The 19,793-nt window shown below is 40.0% G+C and overlaps 1 protein-coding gene across 2 annotated transcripts in view; it reads right to left on the bottom strand.

The window, feature by feature from the left end:
- MOB2 (MOB kinase activator 2) overlaps positions 1 to 19,793 on the bottom strand; it is a 114,304-nt gene that overhangs the window by 71,227 nt on the left and 23,284 nt on the right. Inside the window, exon 1 of one of the 2 annotated variants that reach the window (XM_071762447.1) lies at positions 5,648 to 5,697. The exons of the other annotated variant lie outside the window; for it this stretch is intronic. Coding sequence (XP_071618548.1) covers positions 5,648 to 5,682 — 35 coding nt within the window. The 5' untranslated portion in view covers positions 5,683 to 5,697. Of the gene's footprint in view, positions 1 to 5,647; positions 5,698 to 19,793 lie in introns of those variants that run through there. 2 annotated transcript variants of the gene reach the window in all.

Below are 19,793 nucleotides of genomic sequence, written 5' to 3'. Positions count from 1 at the left end.
TGCAGGGGGGAAAAGGTGGGTGGGGGCTTTCAGTCCTGTTGGTCCCTGTCATCTGCAAGGACAGGAACACAGTAGTTAGCACACTCAGATTCAGTAAGGACCATCAGGCTACCAGGAACTACTTTCCAGCTCTGACTCTTCCAGTCCTTCCCTCTGCACTGGAACAGAACCACACCACTGGAGCCTGACACAGACCAAGCCAGTGTTACCACCGACAGTTTGCACTCACATACAAGCTTCAGAGAATGAGTGGGATCTCCCATCTGAGAAAGTGAAAATTTGGCTGAAATAAGAAGAAAATTTTTCTTAAAAATTATTTCCAACTGAGGCATCGCTGAATGACAGTTTCATGGGGTTTGGTAAGATCTAGTCAGGATTCCTTTATCTCTATTAAAATCAAAGGCTATGATATTACTTATTTTATATACATATATATATATATATATACCTAAAATAGTACTTCCAGACCCAAGAGGGTTTAAATCTGAAATAAGCTGGATGCTTCAGAGTAGAACACATTTAGGCATAAATTATACTAAAATCAAATGTAGCAAAGTCAGTTCCCCACTTAAACATGAGAGCTGTCAGAAGACTAATATGTAGCTCTTGACTAGAATGATTACTTTAGGAAAGCAGAAGCAAGAGAAAGAACAAATTACAAACTCCACTAAAACCCAAATGGAGTAGGGAAGAATTACAGAGAAGCTGCAGCAGCAAAGAAATTCCCAATTTCAAGTAGGACCCTAAAAATCCGACACTTCAAAGGAAATTCTGGGAACAGTGAGATGATGGGGGGAAATTAGACAAAATATGACCTTGTCCTGTGAAGGTCAGTAAAAAGAAATCCATCTTCCATGGGGGGAAAAGCAACATAATCTAGAGGCAACATTATGCAGTGCAGTGCCAACATCATACATGTGGTGGTGGTTTTTCAGTCAAATTCTTGTTCTTTAGTTTACCACTGACTCCAAAAGTGTCAAGTATCTCCTTCTGTCCCTTTTTAGCATTTACATTTGTTATAATACTGCCTGTGAAAGGATATCTTCTGTCTCATTTATACCAAAAAAGTGCTATAAGAAATATCTTGACAAAAATTTACCACTCCTTTATGGCAGTTTGAAAACCAAATGCTATATATGTTATATTTGATGCCCTGACCAGATTTTTATCATGTATACTGTATTTTTATCTTCCTTGGGTTTTGTTCATTGTCAGAAACCAATCTCTTTTCAGTGATGCACAGAAGACTGAAATCAGCTATCAAATAGCTGAAATCCTTTCCAGGTAACTCCTTTCACTTAAGAGGTATGATCTATTCCCTCATGAGGGTAACATGCATAGTGATATCCCCAACTCCTCCCACAAACATTTAGGATTGTCTAATTGAGATTTATTTACTCTTATGAAATGTCTACCGTGTGATTTAGAGTCATTTACTGTGTAATAGGTGTAGCTGATAAACTGGTTTTAAGCTCTTGTTTTATCTCCTCCCTTCTTTAGATTCTCAACAGATTAAAAAGGTGTAGCTTCACCAGAAATTATATAAAAGCAAATTATACATCCACAACCAGTGCCTAGAACTAGAACATCACTTTATTCCATGAATTGAAAACCTGACACAGAAATTAAGTCAGAAATCTGTTACAGACTACCTTCAAGCCTTAGCTAAAGTGTAGGTAGAGTGAGCCAGGTGCTAAAATCATAGAAAACCAAGGAGTCACAGTATAGCACCTTATTGTGATCATTCACAATGGCAAGATGGGCACACTCTTAAGTCAGTGGTTTAATCAGACATTTTGACAAAATCCAGAGACTTGGGAGGGTGGTTGAAAGAGAGGAACCCAAAATCCTGCAAGTATGGTGTGAGATGTTTGGCCTCTGATTTGGAGCCACGTCACCAGGCAATACCCTTGGTGCTGAGCTTTCAGCCTGATGTTTCCTTGGCTGGCTCTCTTGTAAGCAGGCATCTGAAAAACTTTTTAAGAATATGAGAGTGTGGGACTGGGGGGAGGGAATGCCACAATCCTTTCCAAAGTCATGCAATTAGTAATGCTTTGAAGAAAAGCTTGAAAAAACGTAGAATTTAAGTGTATAGAAATGACTGAGGGAGCAAAGAGACTCCCTTAAAAAGGGAAAAGTGGAGGGTAAAAGAAAGGGACTTCAGTAGTACCAATCAGGATGAGCTAACAGAGCAAAAGGACAAATATCAATGAGCACATATTATGATCAGGAGATGACAACTGCTTTATGTGTTAAATTCTACATGTTCTTCTTTTAAAGTAGGGTGGGAAGTGCCCAGCAGTGAGAGCTGACCTGTAACAAACACAGGGGTGAGTGAATAGACAACTTTGCACTATTTTTGTCACAGAAGCTGGATGGAAATAAAAGAGGTTGCTCTGTTGGAACTTAAGCATTATTTTCACATAAAATTTTTAGTTCTGGTTTTAAAGCTAAGATCAATCTGGTACTTACCATGTTATGACCATTCTCCTTACAGCACAGCAAATAGTTATCTTAAAATTCAGCACCAAAAAAGTCTTAATTGTAACTGTATCACAGCCCAGAACAAGAAAGCATCAAGAGGAAGAACAAAAGGGTAAAGGTTATATTGCTGGTCTCAGTTTGAGCATCTAGATCTACTGGCAACGTGAAAAATCAGGCAGAAGATGAGACAGTAACCCTGTAGATCAGTAAATTTGAAAGAAAGCAGATGTTGATGCCATGGGCAACTTTATTATAGAATGCTAGGGGCTGGAAAGGACCTCTGGAAATCAAGTCCAACTCCCCTGCCAAAGCAGCATCTCCTAGGGCAGGTCACACAGAAATGTGTCCAGTTGGGTCTTGGAAGTCTCTGAAGAAGGAGACTCCACAACCTCTCTGGGCAGTCTGTGCCAGTGCTCCATCACTCTTGCACTAAAGTTTTCCTCATTTTGAGGTGGAATTCCTGTGTTCCAGTTTGTGTCCACTGCCCCTCCTCCTATCACAGGCACCACTGCAAAGAGCCTGCTCCCTTCTTCTTGACTCCCACCCTTCAGATATTTATAAACATCAGTAACATTCCCACTCACTCTTCTCCAGACTAAACATCCCCAGGTACCCCACCTTTCCTCACCAGACAGATGTTCCAGTGCCCTGATCACCCTCACAGCCAACTGCTGAACTCTTTCTACTACATCCCTGTTCCTCTTGAACTGGGGAGCCCATCCTATAGACAGCATCTACCTTCTCTGGCATGACATTTTTTCACTATCCTCCCAAAAACTCATTGTGTCACCCTTCTCTCTTTGCATGCTGCTTTGGGTTTTTCACACTGATTTGAAACTAAATAAATGACTGCACTGCTTTTCTTACAAATTCTATTCTGAAAATAGGACTTGCAGTGAAATGGGACCATAAGGGAATCCAGATTAATATTCACCAACTGCCTATTCCATTCTCTAAGGGTAGTTAGGCTACATTTAGCCCTTTTCCATGTGTATTCCCTGAAAGCATCTGGTTTAGGTTGCTATTTTGATATCTTCATACCAAAGATTGTTTAAATAAAGCAACTATGATCTTTTGGCTAATAAATGCTAAGAAAATCTTTGCTCCAAGGCAACCATATTCTGCTACCAACAGAAGAATCCCTCTGAGCTGTCTGCTCAGGGTGGGTTTGTCCACAGAGCATTTGCCTGTGTAATATAAAAAAAAAAGTATTTACCCCTAGAAAACATCCATGGTGTCCTTAGTTTTATTATCTCCACTTACCCTGGAACTCCCTGTCAAAATCACTGTTTCTGTAAGGCTGTCTGGGAAAAAAGTAGTTTTCATCTCTGCAGGCAGTCATTGGAGTCTGGAATGGACTGCTACAGAACCACTCACTGTTACAAAACTTAAAGATTAGGCAAAAGCTTGTGTCTAGAGCATTTTTAAGTAACTGATGCAGCTACTGCATTCAAAAGATAAAGATATTTGCTGCTAGTGCTAGAGAGCAAGAGGTGAAGTAGTTTAGAGTCCTTGGCAACTGGACATCCACCCTGGCAGGAGGGAAGAGAGAGAATTCTTGGCTGCACACAACCACATCATGTAAGATCTGGGGAAAAAAACCTCACATTATTTCAAGCTCATTCCAAAACCATGCTCACATCATTTTTTTTTTCTTCAAGTCAAATATCTATTCTTAGGTTGTGGTTCAGAGATCAAGCCTAACATTATAAAACAGGAAAGGGGTTTCCATAAAACTGTCCAAATGGTCTACAACATCTTCCATACCAACAAAATTGTCATGGCTGGAAAAGACCTCTAAGATCATCGTGTCCATCAAACCAGAAAAAAAAAAAAAAAAAAAAAAAAAAAAAAAAAAAAAAAAAAAAAAAAAAAAAAAAAAAAGCATCACCTTCCCACTAGAGCATGTCCTGAAGTGCCTGGTCCAGGTTCCTGAATACCTGCAGGGATGGTGACTCCACCACCTCCCTGGGCAGCCCCTTCCAAGGCCCAACTACTCTTTCAGTAAAGAAATTCTTCCTAGTAACTAGTCTAAACCTCCCCTGATTCAATTTCAGGCCATTTCCTCCACTCCTATCATTATTTACTCAGGAAAAGAGGCCAACACCCACCTCACTGCAACCTCTTTACCTCCTTTCAGGCAGCTGTAGAGTGATAAGGTTTCCCTTCAGCCTTCTCCAAACTACACATTCCCAATTCCCTCAGCCTCTCCTCACAGGACTTGTTCTCCAGACCCTTCACCACCTTGGTTGCCTTTCTCTGAACTTGCTCCAGCACCTCAGTGTCTTTCTTGTTGTGAGGAGGCCAGAACTGAATACACTATTCTAGGTTTGAGTTACTTAGCTGGTACCAAACTGATACTTAAATCACACTCCATGACAAGAATACCTTAAAAAAAAAAAATCAGATAGTTCTTAATGTCTCAAGGCTGTGGTAGCACCTGCAGGACACTGAAATGTAAAAGGAGAGTTCCTTTCTTGGATCTGCAGCAGATGCAGCAAGATGCTGAAGCACTACAGCCTGGGTCACCCCCACAGACAGGAGGGACAGCACCCTTGGAAAGAGAGAAAATGGATTTTTGATATGCAGTTTCTGTTCCAAATCTGTAAGGGTCTTACTTGTAAACCTAGGGAGACTCCTGAGCCACAAAATGAAAAGCCCTAACCAACTTCTCATCTCTTGCATACTAACACACCATCTGCAAAGCAGGAAAGAAACAACACAAATAATTTACTTCTAGAAAATGTTCCAGTCTTTCACTGCAACTCAAGTCAAGCAAGAAGTGGCAATATAGACCCTGAGGACAGTACTAGTGAAGCCTCTTGGACTAAACATACTGAGCATAATATAGGTTACTGAGGAATGGTGAGAGTGAAAGGGTACTTGTAACAAGTGCTCAGGAAAGTGTTATCCTCAAGTTCTGTTTCATACAAAGACACGTGGCAAACGTACTACTGACATCTGTTATCACCAAAAAAAAGGTTGGCTTGAGGCAGAAAAGCTGGACAGGAAAGACATTCAAGATTTGGATTTCTCCCTCCCTGCTGCTAACCCCAAGCAGTCCTTCTCCTCCCCCAGCTAAGCTCTTTCCCACTTTTTGTCTGCCTGGTACCAGCTCATGTCCATACACGTCTGTGCAAGTTAATGGATAAAATTGTCTTACCAGCAGCAGCCCAGGGAGCAGGTGATGAATTCCATTCCAACAAAAGTAACAGAAGGAAGGGGATTTCCGACAAGATTGCGATAGAGTAAGTACAGTTCTACTCAGAGAAATGTGAGAAATCCAAGATAACTGATTACTGAAACACAGCCTGGAGTACTGGTAGCACTTTTCCAGAATTCAGCAAGATGCAACTTCTGTCAGCCAGGCAGAGTGAAGAACAGGAAAAGGTTCATTTCTAGAGAAAGGGTACACATGGGTCATTCTTTAAAAGAGAGCTGTGCAAAATAAAGGAATAGGCTTTTTGTCTTTTATCTATCAGAACAGCTGTTATCTAAAAATTTCCTCCCCTTCTTTTAGGGTAGAACTGGTAAAAAAAAAAAAATCAAAACAAAAACCTTGAACCCAACAAACCAACTCCTCCCAATAAATGAAGATTAGCAATCTCTCTATCTAGTTCTGCCTGTCTTTCAAGTAAGTTTGGAAGCAAAGCAATTTCCAAAGAATAATTAAGTAATGAGAAGTATTTTTGCCAATTTGTCCTTTCCTCTTCCACAAGATTAATACCAGTGGCTCTGACAGATTAAAGAGTCCAAAATATCTGTTGAATCTGTTTGTTGTATTTTTCCTAAACCCCATCAACTTTCTTGAAAAGCACTGAAATGGTCATTTTATACCTGGTTTAAAAGATTTTGTAAAGTTCATCTTTCTGGTTAATATATATTGAGTAAGGAAAAATTCCCAGTTGCAGAGCCTCAAAAGCTCCATCTTGTGGAAGATGCCTATAATATAAAAATAGGCTCCAGAGGGAGAAAGGACTTCAAACAGAGCTTACAATTAATAACATATTTGATATTTGAACTTCTTCATCAGTCACACAGCAAGCCAGTCTCTTAAATGCATTTTACCCTATCAGAAAAACAGGCAGCGGGGGAATACCAGAAAATAAAAAGTTAGCTTTATTTTGGAGCAACAGAATAGTTATCCTGAGTTGAAGCAACAGAGCACATGCAGAAACCCAGAGCAGGTCTTACTCTCACCACCTTTGCTTGCTCCTGTGGGTTGGACTTACTCTGTTCTGGCCAAGAAGGGGCAAACAACCAAGGAATAGAACAACCCTGCCACTAAAATAAATAACAAAACTTGATCTGGTGGTACCAGACTGACTGCAACTTTAGATGGGTATTCTGAGAGCTACTCACAATCCTCCAGCCATCTACTACAAACTCAACTGAACGCCCACATTCAGCCCTTCCTACAAGGGAACGCTGAGAAGAGCCCAGCCCAGCACTCCTGCTGCCTCTGAGGAATCCCTGAAGTCCACTGAACCGGTACTGCCCTCTACTGAAAGCAGAGCCTGCACATGGAAACTGTACCAACTTTCACTTCCATACCATCCTATTTTTGTTTTACATACCTAAGCTGGTTTTCCGTGGTTTTTCTTCTCTGAATCCCTTTACAATAATCAGGGTTCTGGCTTATCTTGTTTTGTGTTTTTTTTCTTTTCCTACTGCTTCCTACCCCTAAGGGCTACAAAGGTTTCTAAATTTACATGCTGTAATACCACGCCAGCACATCCAGACTCCAGAAGGAGTTGCTTCACTACAGCACTGCAGACACAGCTTATATTTTTAGCAATGTAAGAGCAAATAAGCAAAGAACTAAAAAAAGAAACAGAAAGCAAGGTGCACAGAAAAAAACCAACCAAGAAAAAGGAATTTAAAATTTTCCTTTGTAAGCTACAGTACAGTCATAATGAGATGTTCTTTTCTGTAGTAAACCCAAGATACTTAAAGAACACAGATCCATACTGATTCAAAACTTTGGAATAATATACCATAAGGAGGAATTGATTACTAATAGTAAACACATGACTTTCTCTGATATAAACCTTGAAATGTTTCTGTTTTCTGTCAGCTGCTCCACTTCAAGATTTAGACCTTTATAACTACCCGAGGCTCTGAATAACTTAAGGACTGAAATCCTGTACAAAAGCTCAAAGTGTAGGACTTTTAGCAACATAAATATAATCTGCCTGAACAACACGTTGGCTTGAAACACTAAAGAGCACAAAGTTTAATTGCAGCATCTCTGAACCTGCAGAAGAGACCCAGGCATGCCATGCAAAATAGAATGTACATCCCTTCAGGAGTATGTCAGCTTTCTGGTGCCCAGGAGCTGGGAGAACCTGCATCTCAGCCCTGAATCCTCAACTGGCAGCAGCTACTATAAACCTCTCTAAGCCACCATGAGGACACTGCATGCTGACTCTGTTCGCTTGAGATCACCCAAAACACCCCAACTGCACCCCAGTGCACCAACCTCCACAGCAGCACTGGGATCAACTGGCTGCAGAGGGAGCCTGCTGCCCACTGGCCCCCTCAGGTCCTCTTCCTTCAAAAGGCAGTGACCATCAGGTCACAGACAGGACTCCAGAATCCAGTTTTCAGCAGTGATGATAGCAGAAGAAAAAAACAAAACAAAGAGCAACTACTTGACTGGCAAGGAGGAGAGAGCCTGATCTGTTACTGCATGGTACCCTTGCAGGCTATTTTTTGAGTGCACATTAAACACCACATCTTAAAAGAAGTAGTACAATAAACAATGAATATTTTACTCTTCTTGTTCTCTAAGCTACACTAGTTCCAACTCAGAGTGGCCTTTCACTTCACACAATGCTTCTGTGGGGAAGATAGACTTTTAAAGAAAATAACTGAATACATCCTAGGTTAATTCAAGGCAGATCCTGGTTGCCCCTTCTAATTAAAAAAAAAAAAAAACAAACCCACAAACCAAAAACAAACACACAAACAAAAGGCAGCCTTTTAGTCAAGAAGAAGAAAAAAAAAATGTTCACAGCCTCTCTGTAGTCCTCTCCTTTTGCTGCTGGAGGCTGTTATCCAAAAGAGCATAGATAGATTAGGAAAAAAAATAAATTTAAAGTATTTTAAAACCAATATGAGATTAAATATACCTCAGAATGTAACCTCACCTTTCCACACTATGGTCTTGAAGATGAAACTACACGTTCTTGATTTAAAAAAAAAATTCTCACTCATATATTCTTTATTCCAAAAAATGGAACAGGACCAAAATAACATAACAGTATGGACAGGAGGCCAAAGCCCATTTCTGTATTAACAACAATGAATAAGACCTTAAAAAAATGGCATGTCAAAGCAAAAGTACCTGTCATCACTGGCATGTCAAAGTCCCTTGTCTGACTCAAGTTGTGATAATTCCTCTTCATGAAATCAAACTTCCATCAAAAGTACATCTAATACATGAAAGTTTCAAAGCCACTGTTCCCACTCTAACCCCTACATGAATCTACCAAAAAGGCTGCTCATCTTGAACTATCATTTTTTAGTGAATTATCTCCTTTTACCTGCTCCCTTCCTTCAGCTACAGTTATGTGCTGGTTCAGATCAGTTTGCTTGCAGCACCAATCACTGCATCAAGAACAGCCAGAGCAGGTTTCCCTCAGGGAAAGGTCCATCCCATTGCCACAGAACCAAAGTGAAGCTGAGAAAAGAAGCACCTTCTGGATTGATGGTTTGTTTTGGGTTGGTTTTTTTCTTTTTTTTTTTTTTTTTTTTTTTTGTTTCTTTGGTTGGTTTGGTTTTTTTGTTTTGGGGTTTTGTTGTGTTGGGGTTTTTTTTGAGCAAAGGCTGTGTGTAACAGTTTAAAACAAAACAAAACATATGCAGTCAAATTGTTCCTGTAGAAGCACACCTAGATTAATCCAGGTCAGTCTTGAGCTAAAACTCTCCCATGTTTCTAGCAATTTCTTCCTTAGAAATCAAAGGCACTGCAGCTCCTTTTTTCCCTCTGAAAGCCCTGAGTGCTGCCACATGCTTTGTCACTTCAGCAGTATCTTTCTGCTTGGCAGACTCACCACACTTTATCACTCTTCTTCAGCTGCCATATGCTCAGTTTCTTTGGCTGGGAGATACTCTGCTGCTGAACCACTTAGTCTGCAAGTGTGAGAAAATCATCCAGCACACGAAACAGCTGGAGCAGGAGCAGAGAGATGAGTTTTAAATCCACACCTTCAATTGGATTTAGCATCCTACAGTATGAAAATTCATTAAATCCCAAACATCCCCCAAAGTACACAGGAGAGACCTGTCCAGAGAAGCAGATTTTAAAGCCACTTTTCAGCATGTCTTCCCTGTCATGGAGAATTAAAACACAAAGCTCCATAATAATAAGGCTGGACTCAGGCTGCCAGGCTCTACTGAGAACTCCATACAAATGGTGTGATTACAAGGAGAGTGTTGGAGGTAGATAATTCACCCAGAGTACAAGAGCTGGGCAGAAAGCTCAGAACCACAAGAAATTCATGCCTATTTCACCTTACAATAACCAAATGAACAATTTTATTCATCTCCACCTTTCACAGAAATTAGAGCCCATACAGTTGGAGGGTACAGAACAAAATGCATCAGTTTCCCATAATGATGCACCCTGACAGCAATACACAGACCATGACCTTTAATCCATGTATGTTTAAAAGAAGTCAGGTTAGAAGTGTGCATTGCAATGACAGATTAGCTGAGCCTCACTGAGTCTATGTGCTACATCAGTGTCATATATTTAGTGTCTGAATATCTAAAACAATTCTGCTGCCAGTATACTGACTGATCCTCCTGGCCTGAGATTTCATGCAAAGTGCAGTTATGCTTATGCTGTCTGCAGCTTTCAGCTATAAAAAAAGAAGTGAACTAAACACCATTCCAAAAAGAGGTTAATCTGTCAAAAAAAAACCCCAAACCTTTGTAACACTGTGACAAAATTTGACCTGTGGAATCTAGAATAGCCCATCAGAACAAACTTCCTAAAGAAAAGTATCTGGAGAAAATACTAAATGGTGGTTTCAGTCACTTCCTTGGAAAGTAACACTGATCCAGTAGACAGAAAATTAATAAAAGTAATGGAAAGTATTTCTCAATTTACTACTGATGCATGAATGTAAGGGAAAAAAACCCACTTTTCTCCTTAATTAGCATGCTCACTCTATCTGATCTTTGAGATACTTCTTGAAACCTGAGCAGACTGTCATACTCTGCAACACTGTCCTCATGCAATGCTAGAGAAGTGTAATGTGTTCAGATGAACAGGCAGACAAATCCATGTTTTGACCTTTCATACTTACATAGATAAAACAACCAAAACCTTAAAGGCAGCCAAAGAAGGACTGACAGCAAACTCAGTTTTCCCAGCAGATACAGCCTGTGGGGAAGGGTCAACTCCTGCATGAGCCTCTGAGAGAAAAATCTGTGGTTTGGTTCTCTGGGTAAAACTGTGGGGAAAGACATCAACACACACAACAAAGGGAAACAATATGTAGCCTGCAATGTGTATGAAAAACTTGACATGTTCAGCCTCTTTATGCACTTGGAAAATTTAAGGTTTCTTTTGAATGTGCTTTTATATTAATTATTTCCTGCATTATCTACAGCATCACACACAGCTGGGCTCTGGAAATTCAGCATCTCCCTGCTGGGTTTCATCTTAATGTTACATAATGGACCAGCTTTTATAGTCTGATGCCATCCTTGTCTTTGCTCTCTGCTTTTAAAGACCATTCTGGGTTTTTTTCACAGTAACCTAAAACCACAAGATCAGTACCTCATCATAAAATCTGTGTCTAGCTAGTTGGCAGTGCCAGCATTATATCCTTAACAGAGAATGAGCTAAATCCATCTTATTCTGCCTTGAAAGCAGAGGATTCCTCCATCATATTTCAGTATGTGACATTAAACACAGTGCAGTTATCAGAAGCAAACACCCCCCCCTTTGGGCTGCTGGGAACCAGTGCTGTTCCAGTTTGCCTGGTTTAACACAGGATATCCACACCTGCACCAGAGCACAATGACAGGAAAATCAAGTTGCTTGTCAGAAAGTATTCTTTTCTCTGATAAAAGATACCAAGAGGCAACAAGAAATTTTCATCTGTTTCCCCCCCTAACTTTTCCATGGTATATTTTTATGTAAATTATTTCATTTCAGTGATTATGACCACTAAAAAAATACAAACACACAAAAAAAACCTAAAAACCACACACAAAAAACCCAAAAACCAAACAAATAAAACCAAAAAACACCAACAAACAGAGAGCAAGACCAAGCTAATTAGGTCTAGCATAATTTACTGTTTCTGAAAAGCTTTCTCACTGACCAGCTGACCAACACAGTAATATTCTCATACACAGATATAAAAAAGCACTTTCCAAAGCACTTCCCCTGCTGTCATCCAGTTACAAAAGCACAGAAGTCAAAGGCAGAAGAGAAATGGGCTGTTTCTCCTTATAATTTAGAGAAATGTCTCACATGCTGGCCTCAAAATCACTCTTTAACCCAAAGTTCATCAGGGTCCCAAACCATAAAAAAAATTATACAGGCAAACCTACAAGCTGAGAAAGAAAGTAACAGTGGGAGCTGGGTAAATAAAAACCTACCCACTAAAGTGACTGTAAAGATATGTAAAATAAAATATTGAGCAGATAAACACGATTTACACTTTAACAGCCCCAAAAAGACAACAGAATGTCTTTAGTAACATTAGACAGAACCAGTTTATAAACCCATAGTGCAGGAATCAGATACAATTATTAAGTAGTCTCATCCAGCACAGCAGAGTGCAACCCAAGATCTAGAAATCAGGTAAAAGTAGTCTGGGTGTTTAGGAAAGGAATGCAGGTTACTATCTTCCCTCTAGCACATCACATATCCTGAGCTTTTCCCCAATGGAATGAATCCTTTGCCATTTAGCATTTTTCTCTGTCTTGCACAGAGACCTCTAAGAGGGATTTATCACCACTACATTACAGGTAGTCCCCTCATTACCCTTTCCTTTCTCTCACCTTACACAGACCCTGTACTCACTAAGTACTTAATTTACTGTAGAAGCTTTTCCCAAAGGGGTGAATCATATTTTAAGGTCATAGTCCAGCACTAATATATTTCATAGGAAAGTAATAGACTTAAGGTAAAATAGAGAGAAGTAGCTCACTCAGCCATTATTGTTGTTGCTCTGGCTTTCAGGTTAATAAAAATTTAACCATGATGCACATAGCACAAAGAGGTATTTTAGTTCCTATCTCAAGAGACTTATCTGAGCCCAACATAACTTTTATCAGTTGTGTAACAGCTGCAATTCAGGGAGCTCCTTCACACAGCCACAAGAACTAATGCAGGAAGTCCTCCACTTCCTCTTGTTCTCATCACACTTCCAGAATTACACTTGTGATAGAAGCAGCAGCATCCTTCATGGAAACGTGGATCTTCTTCATTTGTTTGAGGCCCCACAATGTTCATTTGGGAGCAGGGCACTAAAAGACCCAAAGCAGGATACTCCTCATGCTCTCTCTGTATGCCTGGGAAACAAAATACCTCCCTCCCAAGGTCGTTATGAGGAAATACCATTTATAACTTGCTAAGCTTAAGAAGCTGTACAGCTCTGCATAGCTGTCAGTTTAGGGCAGCAGCTTAAAGACAGGGCAGCAGCAAAGCACAAGGTGAGAGCAAAGTTTCCCCTTCATAAAGGTCTCACAAAATTTTCATGGTCTAATATAATGCACCTCAAACATCAGGGGGCATTCTTGCTTGAAAAGCAGAAAGATGGCTTTAGATTTAAAAAACTGAAGCACAATTCATGTATAGGTCAGGAAGAGATGCATGGATATGTCAGATTCTTAATATTAGTGGTGGTCTCTCAAGGAAAGCACTCAGCTCAAAATCACTTTCTAAAGGAAACAACTTCAGATATTAGAATCTTCAAAAGACTTTTTTTTTTTTTTTTTTCACAGGGTCTGCAAAAAATGTATGTGAAGCTGCAGTAGTTCACAGCAGAGGGAAATTGTCTTTAAAAGCCAGTCATATACAATGCATTTAAATCATGTATTATCTAACAGGCAAATGCATTACGAATTCAAATACTGATAGGGAAGATGGAGGGGTTTTAAATGAAAATCAGGGTACTGTGGTTTCCAAAGATGAATAAACACTAATTTTAAATATGGTGTTTGTTGGTACACTCTTGTCAAACAAACACGTCCCAGACACTGTGGAAAAATTATTTGTGAAAAATATTTTCATAGATATCATGTTACCAGTAAATCAACAATAAGAAACTCAAAACCAGAGCAACAGTGTAGATGGAAATCTAAGCTGAAGCTACAGGACCTGAGTGTGTCACATTTCCTTCCCTCTGACTCAGGCCTGGAGATATCCTTTGCTTAAAAAAAAACAAAAAAAACCCACCACCAAACAAAAATCAAACCATCCAGGATGGTAAAATGCCTCTGACAAACCTGCTGCATCACTGCCTTTTGCAGAGGTTCCCTTGAGAAAGTGGTGGAAGGAGGACATTTATCTACCCTGAATGTGAAATATTCAAAACCACTGTCTAGAGCTTTCAGCTACAAATGCTGCCAGAACTCATCCAGCTTATTGTAAAGCCAGATCTACCTTAAATTCCTGGTAGTCTTTCACAGATAACTTAAAACCAAAATACAACAGCAACTCTATTGCCAACTCTTGCTTTCTTTTTTAAATGTATAAACAAGCCAAGCTGAATCTAAGTAACTGTTTCAAAACTTCATCCTCACTGTCACTTATTTCATGGGCTATAGCAGTACAGTTACTTATTACCTGTTCAATATAAGTATTTCTGACAGCATGGCTGAGGGAAAAATCAGATTGTTGCTATTTCAGGGAAAAGATTCCATTTATAAGGAGCAGTTTTCTGGAAACCCACACAAATGCATCTGTACAGTACAGCTATTTCAGCTTGCTTCTTCAAATGGTTTACTGCTCATTTTTCCATTCAGCTGGAATCCATGAGTGCTGGGATTTTTCACTACTATGTACAACGTAGCATCTGCAAATCAGCCTAACACCTGGGCAAAAATGTCCCTGTTAGACTGGAGAGTACAAAACGTCCACATAGTAGCCACTCTTCAAGTGTATTTTTGATGTGATCTGCAAGAATCCCAGCTGAAAACAAAGTTATTATTCTGACCACTTATCCTCCCCTGAGCCTGCACCAGTGCTCCTACAATGGTAAATTCAGATTATTGGACATCAGAGATGCTGTGCTAGCAACCACTGTACAACCAACACCCACAAAGTTTCTTCAAAATCAACAGGTCAGGACAAAGCCTGTACAGATAATTATGGCCATACTGATTATTGAAAAGAAATTGCAACCTAGGGGGCTTTGTGTTACACTGGGGAGGGGAGACACACAGTATGAAATTCAGCCAGGCTGGAGTTACTGCTGATATCACTTCCCTAACATCAAAGGTGTGCTGAATATTCTGGTACCAGTCTGTGTTAATACAAATGTCATCCTGGGGAAAAAAAAAAAAAAAAAAAAAAAAAAAAAAAAAAAAAAAAGAGGCAGAGGGACAAATTAGATAATTTTCTAGGTATTTATCATACTGATGTTCTAGCACTCTTATCAGCTTAGTATGATACTGACTAAAGATCTCAAGAATATAACCACATCCAAGTATTTTAAAATTAATTTTATCAGCAGATCTCAACAACTTACCTGACAAAGAAACTGGACACAAAGAAACTGGAAAGGCATATCTGACATCTCCTAGCACAGTCATAGTTAAATCCAAAATAAAAATCCATATCTCTTAAAGTCCTAAGTTATCACCCTGTAGCCACAGCAAGAAAACCTGGAATCATTAGTCACAGTAAGAGAAACCCCACTTCTAAAAAAGAGTATTTTATTCCACGTTCACCAACATTTCTTAATACATTCTTGTAGCAAATATTTCTACCAACACAGCAGAATTACTTTCCTCTCTCCCTCTGGAAATGTCAGGTAATTTACTTGCAAGGAGCAAGTTCAGAAGTATTTCAACTTCAACAGAAATGGTTCTTCAAGGATTCAGTGAGGGTGGAGATCTAGGTAACTTTTCACATATAGTTCTCTGTGGCAGGTCTATAGTACATGTTGTAACCAGATTGTATTTTCTGCCAGCAGTACAGTATCTGCTTTGTGCCTGATCCAGGCTCTATAACCATGAATCCAGCAATTTCCAGGAACGTTGATTGGATTTATTTAGTTATGCTGAACAAAGTACTGAAAAGCTATCCAACGTTCTACAAAATACTTCACAATCTTTTTCTTATTCAGTACTTCCAACAACAATATGTCACAGATTTCTGGAGCCCTGTCTCCATCTTTTGTACTCTGCACCTCACCTGAAGTCAGGAAGCACCAACAGAGCTCCCCATCTCTCTCCTATAGCCCTCCCTGGCCCTGATGCACTGCAACACCAATAGTTACTGGGATGGGTGAGCTGGAAGAACAGACATTGCAGACTGGGAAACAAAGCCATCCTTCTCTTTTAGTAATATTACTCCACATTTCACTTCCTCATTTCTTTATCTGAGGATCAAGTGGCTTTGGAAATGTCTTTGGAGGTTAAAAGAGGGAACCCGCACTTAACTAAAAAAAGCCAAACCCAAACTTTCGTGTTTGAGGTTATTTTGTTACTTCTTATTTTACAGCTTTTTATAGCAAAATCCTGATGAAAATACTGTTGTGAAATACTTCCTCTTTCATTAATTCACACAGACAAGTTATTTCAGGAACTTACACCATTAGTTTGTCAAGAAAATGATCTGGTAAACTTTATTATGCAATTCATTATTTAAACTGCTGCATATATTGGTGCAGTCTGTATTACCTCTCAAATATGTGCCCAAACACCCACAACCATCAAGTCCTGCCCAGAGGAGAGCTCAAGGACAAGTGACTGCTGGAGGGTCTCAGTGGATAGGAGCACAAGTGTTCCCCCAACCAATGCAGGCAAGAAATAAAGTGGTTCATCATCAAGAAGACCAGCAAGACTAAATAAAATCTAAAATCCATTAATGAACAGAATTCACTGCAGCAGAATTATAAACCCTGGTCAAGAACAGCAGAAGAAACAGCAATTCACAACACAAGGGACAATGGACTTTCAGGTTTCTCTCTTGAGCCTGACCAAGCAGCAAAGGGAGGCTGAGAACAGTGGGAAAAGCTACAGGTCTTGTTACAACAGGGATTGCTGCCCTTCCAAGTGACAAATGGTATTTTTTTCCTCTAACTCCAGTTAGGAAGAAGGTGGTATTAGAATAAGTGGCTCCAGGCAATACATTTCTCTAATAATTATCCAGCGTTGATTTGGCTTTGGTGATGGCCCTTGGACAATTTAGAACAACAGACATTTTGAAATAAACATAGAAGAAAAAAAGTAAGAAGTTTTTCATCAGACAGCCAAGTAGCCATTTATTTTATCTGCAACTGCAAGTAGTTTGTCCTCCTGAAAGCAAAGTTAAACTGAGGATAAAAACCACTGTAAATTAGAGAGGCCTGTCACAGCCAACATTAGCATGAAACTTGTCCCATGAAACCTATGTATGTGAAACAGAAGCAAACTGATCCCTACAACAGTCAGTCTTGGGAAGGGTTGTAAAATGTTACCCATATGAGTTCAAGAGCTGTGAGTTGATCTACAAGTACTGGAAAAGCAACACACCAAATCTTATAACACACTGCTGGTTTTCATAGAATGGGTTGGGTTGGAAGGGACCTTAAAGATCATAAAGATCCAACCCCCTGCATGGGCAGGGACACTCCCACCAGCTCAGGCTGCTCAAGGCCCCATCCAACCTGGCTTTAAATACACCCAGAAAAGGGTCACCAACAACCTTCCTGGGCAACCTATTACAGAACCTTACTACCTTCATGGCAAAGAATTTCTTCCTGATATCTAACCTAAATCTAAACCTCTTCCAGTTTAAAACCATTACTCCTTGTCCTATCACAACCCTCTCTGGTACAGAGCCCTTCCCCAGATTTCCTGTAGGCCCCTTCATGTACTGGTTCTCCCTGGAGCCTTCTCTTCTCCAACCTGAACAGCCCCAACTTTCCTACTCTGCCTTTGTAGCAGAGGTGTTCCAGCCCTTTGACCATCTTTGGGGCCCTTCTCTAGACCCTCTCCAACAGTTCTACATCTTTTTTTTCCATGTTCATTTTCACTATGGAAATGATGTAGCTGTAACTACCACGCACTCACCTGCACATAAAAATGTCCTCGTGCAACACCAAGTTTTTTAACAGGCCCATGCTGTGATAGTCAAATTGAGATCAAACTCTGGTAGGTCTTGAATTGCCAGTGGCCTCTAGTGTGACAATCTGATTTGTGCTTTATTTTCCTAATATATATCTATTTGCACAGCATTCTTGAAATATTTTGCTGGAAACAGACTACTTGAGCTTAGTTTCCTAAACAGCACTGTCATCTTAGTCATTAAACACTTAAGTGGAAGCCACACTCCAGATTTTATACTTTCATTAGTTGTGAGGAACAATTTCTTACCAAACACAGGAAGCCCTGAACTACTAGCCTGTGTTTAATAGTGTAATGACTGCCCTGCATAATTAGGTGAAGTACTTTTCAATGTATTTCCGAAAATTATTTCATCCCTCAAACATTAGCTACTCCTTTTCCAGATTCTAAAACAATACATGACATTAATCACAGATTTTGCCCACTAAAGAGCCACAAAGCATCATTCTCATATCCTTCAATCAAGGACAGGGTGTTCTGCTTCCTTAATGGTGACAGATTTTGTCTGCTACGTAACTACAAAGCATCCTCATTGTATACTTCAATCAAGGTTATGGTGTTTTGCTTCCTCATTGCTGTCTGACCAACCAATACAGAAGCCACAGGAAAAGAGCATCATTCCTCTCTCATTCTACCTGCAGATTTAATTAATGGCAAGAAACTGTGATTCACTGATTACAGAGAGCAAAATGCAAGTTAAACTCAGATGAATACTCAGTCTTCCAAGAATCAGCACTTTTCTTCTGTGGTCAGTCTTAAATATGTAAAATACCCAGGCTTCAGCTGAAAGTTTGAGTGCAAGTTTTTGCAAGAATAGTATAAGATGAATTACCTTTTGGTTTATCAGGAGTTGATCATCACAACCATATATTTAAATCAGACTGGCAGTACAACCAGCTGTCCCTGAGCAACAGCACTGGTATTTGCTACATGGGAAGCATTATTTCATCCTTGCTGGAAAGCAGAAGGCAAATATTTTCCTCAGAACCAGAAGAGGTGACTACAGAAAACTGCTGTCTTCAGGTGATGCCTGTGCTCTCTTCAGATGGGAATTCCATGACTTCCTTGGTGGTAAGTTTTCCCAAAAAGGAAACATGTTATTCTTAGGATGAAGATGCCACTAGTATTTGTCTGAAGGAAGAATTCAGCTTCTCCTGAGCAGACAAGTGGAGACCAAGACCATTGTGTCAGTTTTTGAAACACAGAAAAACAGTTTAAATTGATGCTACACTCCTTTTTCAAGTTAGCTTCAGTTCCAGTGAGATCACAAGTGGCACTGCTGAGAACGGGGTGTTTTCTGCTCTGCTGGGGTGGCCTGGGTCCAGGCCATCTGGGTGGAATGCAGGGCAGGACATTCCACCCTTCCGCCAGCATGGCCAGCGGTGCCAGCCGCTCCTGCAACCCGCCACGGGGACAGGCAGGGAGCTGCTTTTGTTTGCCTTATTTATTTATTTGCTTTACTCTGGCAGCAAGCAACGGGCTTTTCTCTTGCCAACTTCATTACCATTGTAAAATGTTCCCAATTACACTGAGTAGAGAGGCTACAGGGAAGAGGGAAAAAACCCATGAAGTTTACATTTAAACTACACTGCTTTATAAGCCTTGATTTTAGGCAACAGGTGTGAGCTGGATGGATCTAGCACAGCTCTCCTAAGTACTCGAATCCTCACAGGTCACTCAATGAAAATATTTCTTCCAGTTTTTTAAACAAAGTTTTCAGTTAAAAAACCACACAAGTACTATCAGCTTCTTCATTTAGTGATTTTCCACAACTCCTTTCCAAGCAGCTTCCAAAACTTTGCAGTTTTATGTTTGTATCTGCAACTACTTAGTTACAGTTGATTTATTACCATTCTCCACAAATGACAATCAGTTTATTATAAACATGAAAAGGAATGCCTGTATCTCCTTGCCTCCCATTAACTCTCTCCCTCATCCCACAGAGTTCCAAGTGCAGACAGGAACTGTTGATGCAGCAACTCAGACTCCTAAAGGTGACAAAG

The sequence above is a fragment of the Heliangelus exortis genome, chromosome 18 (genome assembly GCF_036169615.1).
Source record: "Heliangelus exortis chromosome 18, bHelExo1.hap1, whole genome shotgun sequence".
Taxonomy (NCBI): domain Eukaryota; kingdom Metazoa; phylum Chordata; class Aves; order Apodiformes; family Trochilidae; genus Heliangelus; species Heliangelus exortis.
This window is presented reverse-complemented; position numbering and strand designations above follow the sequence as displayed.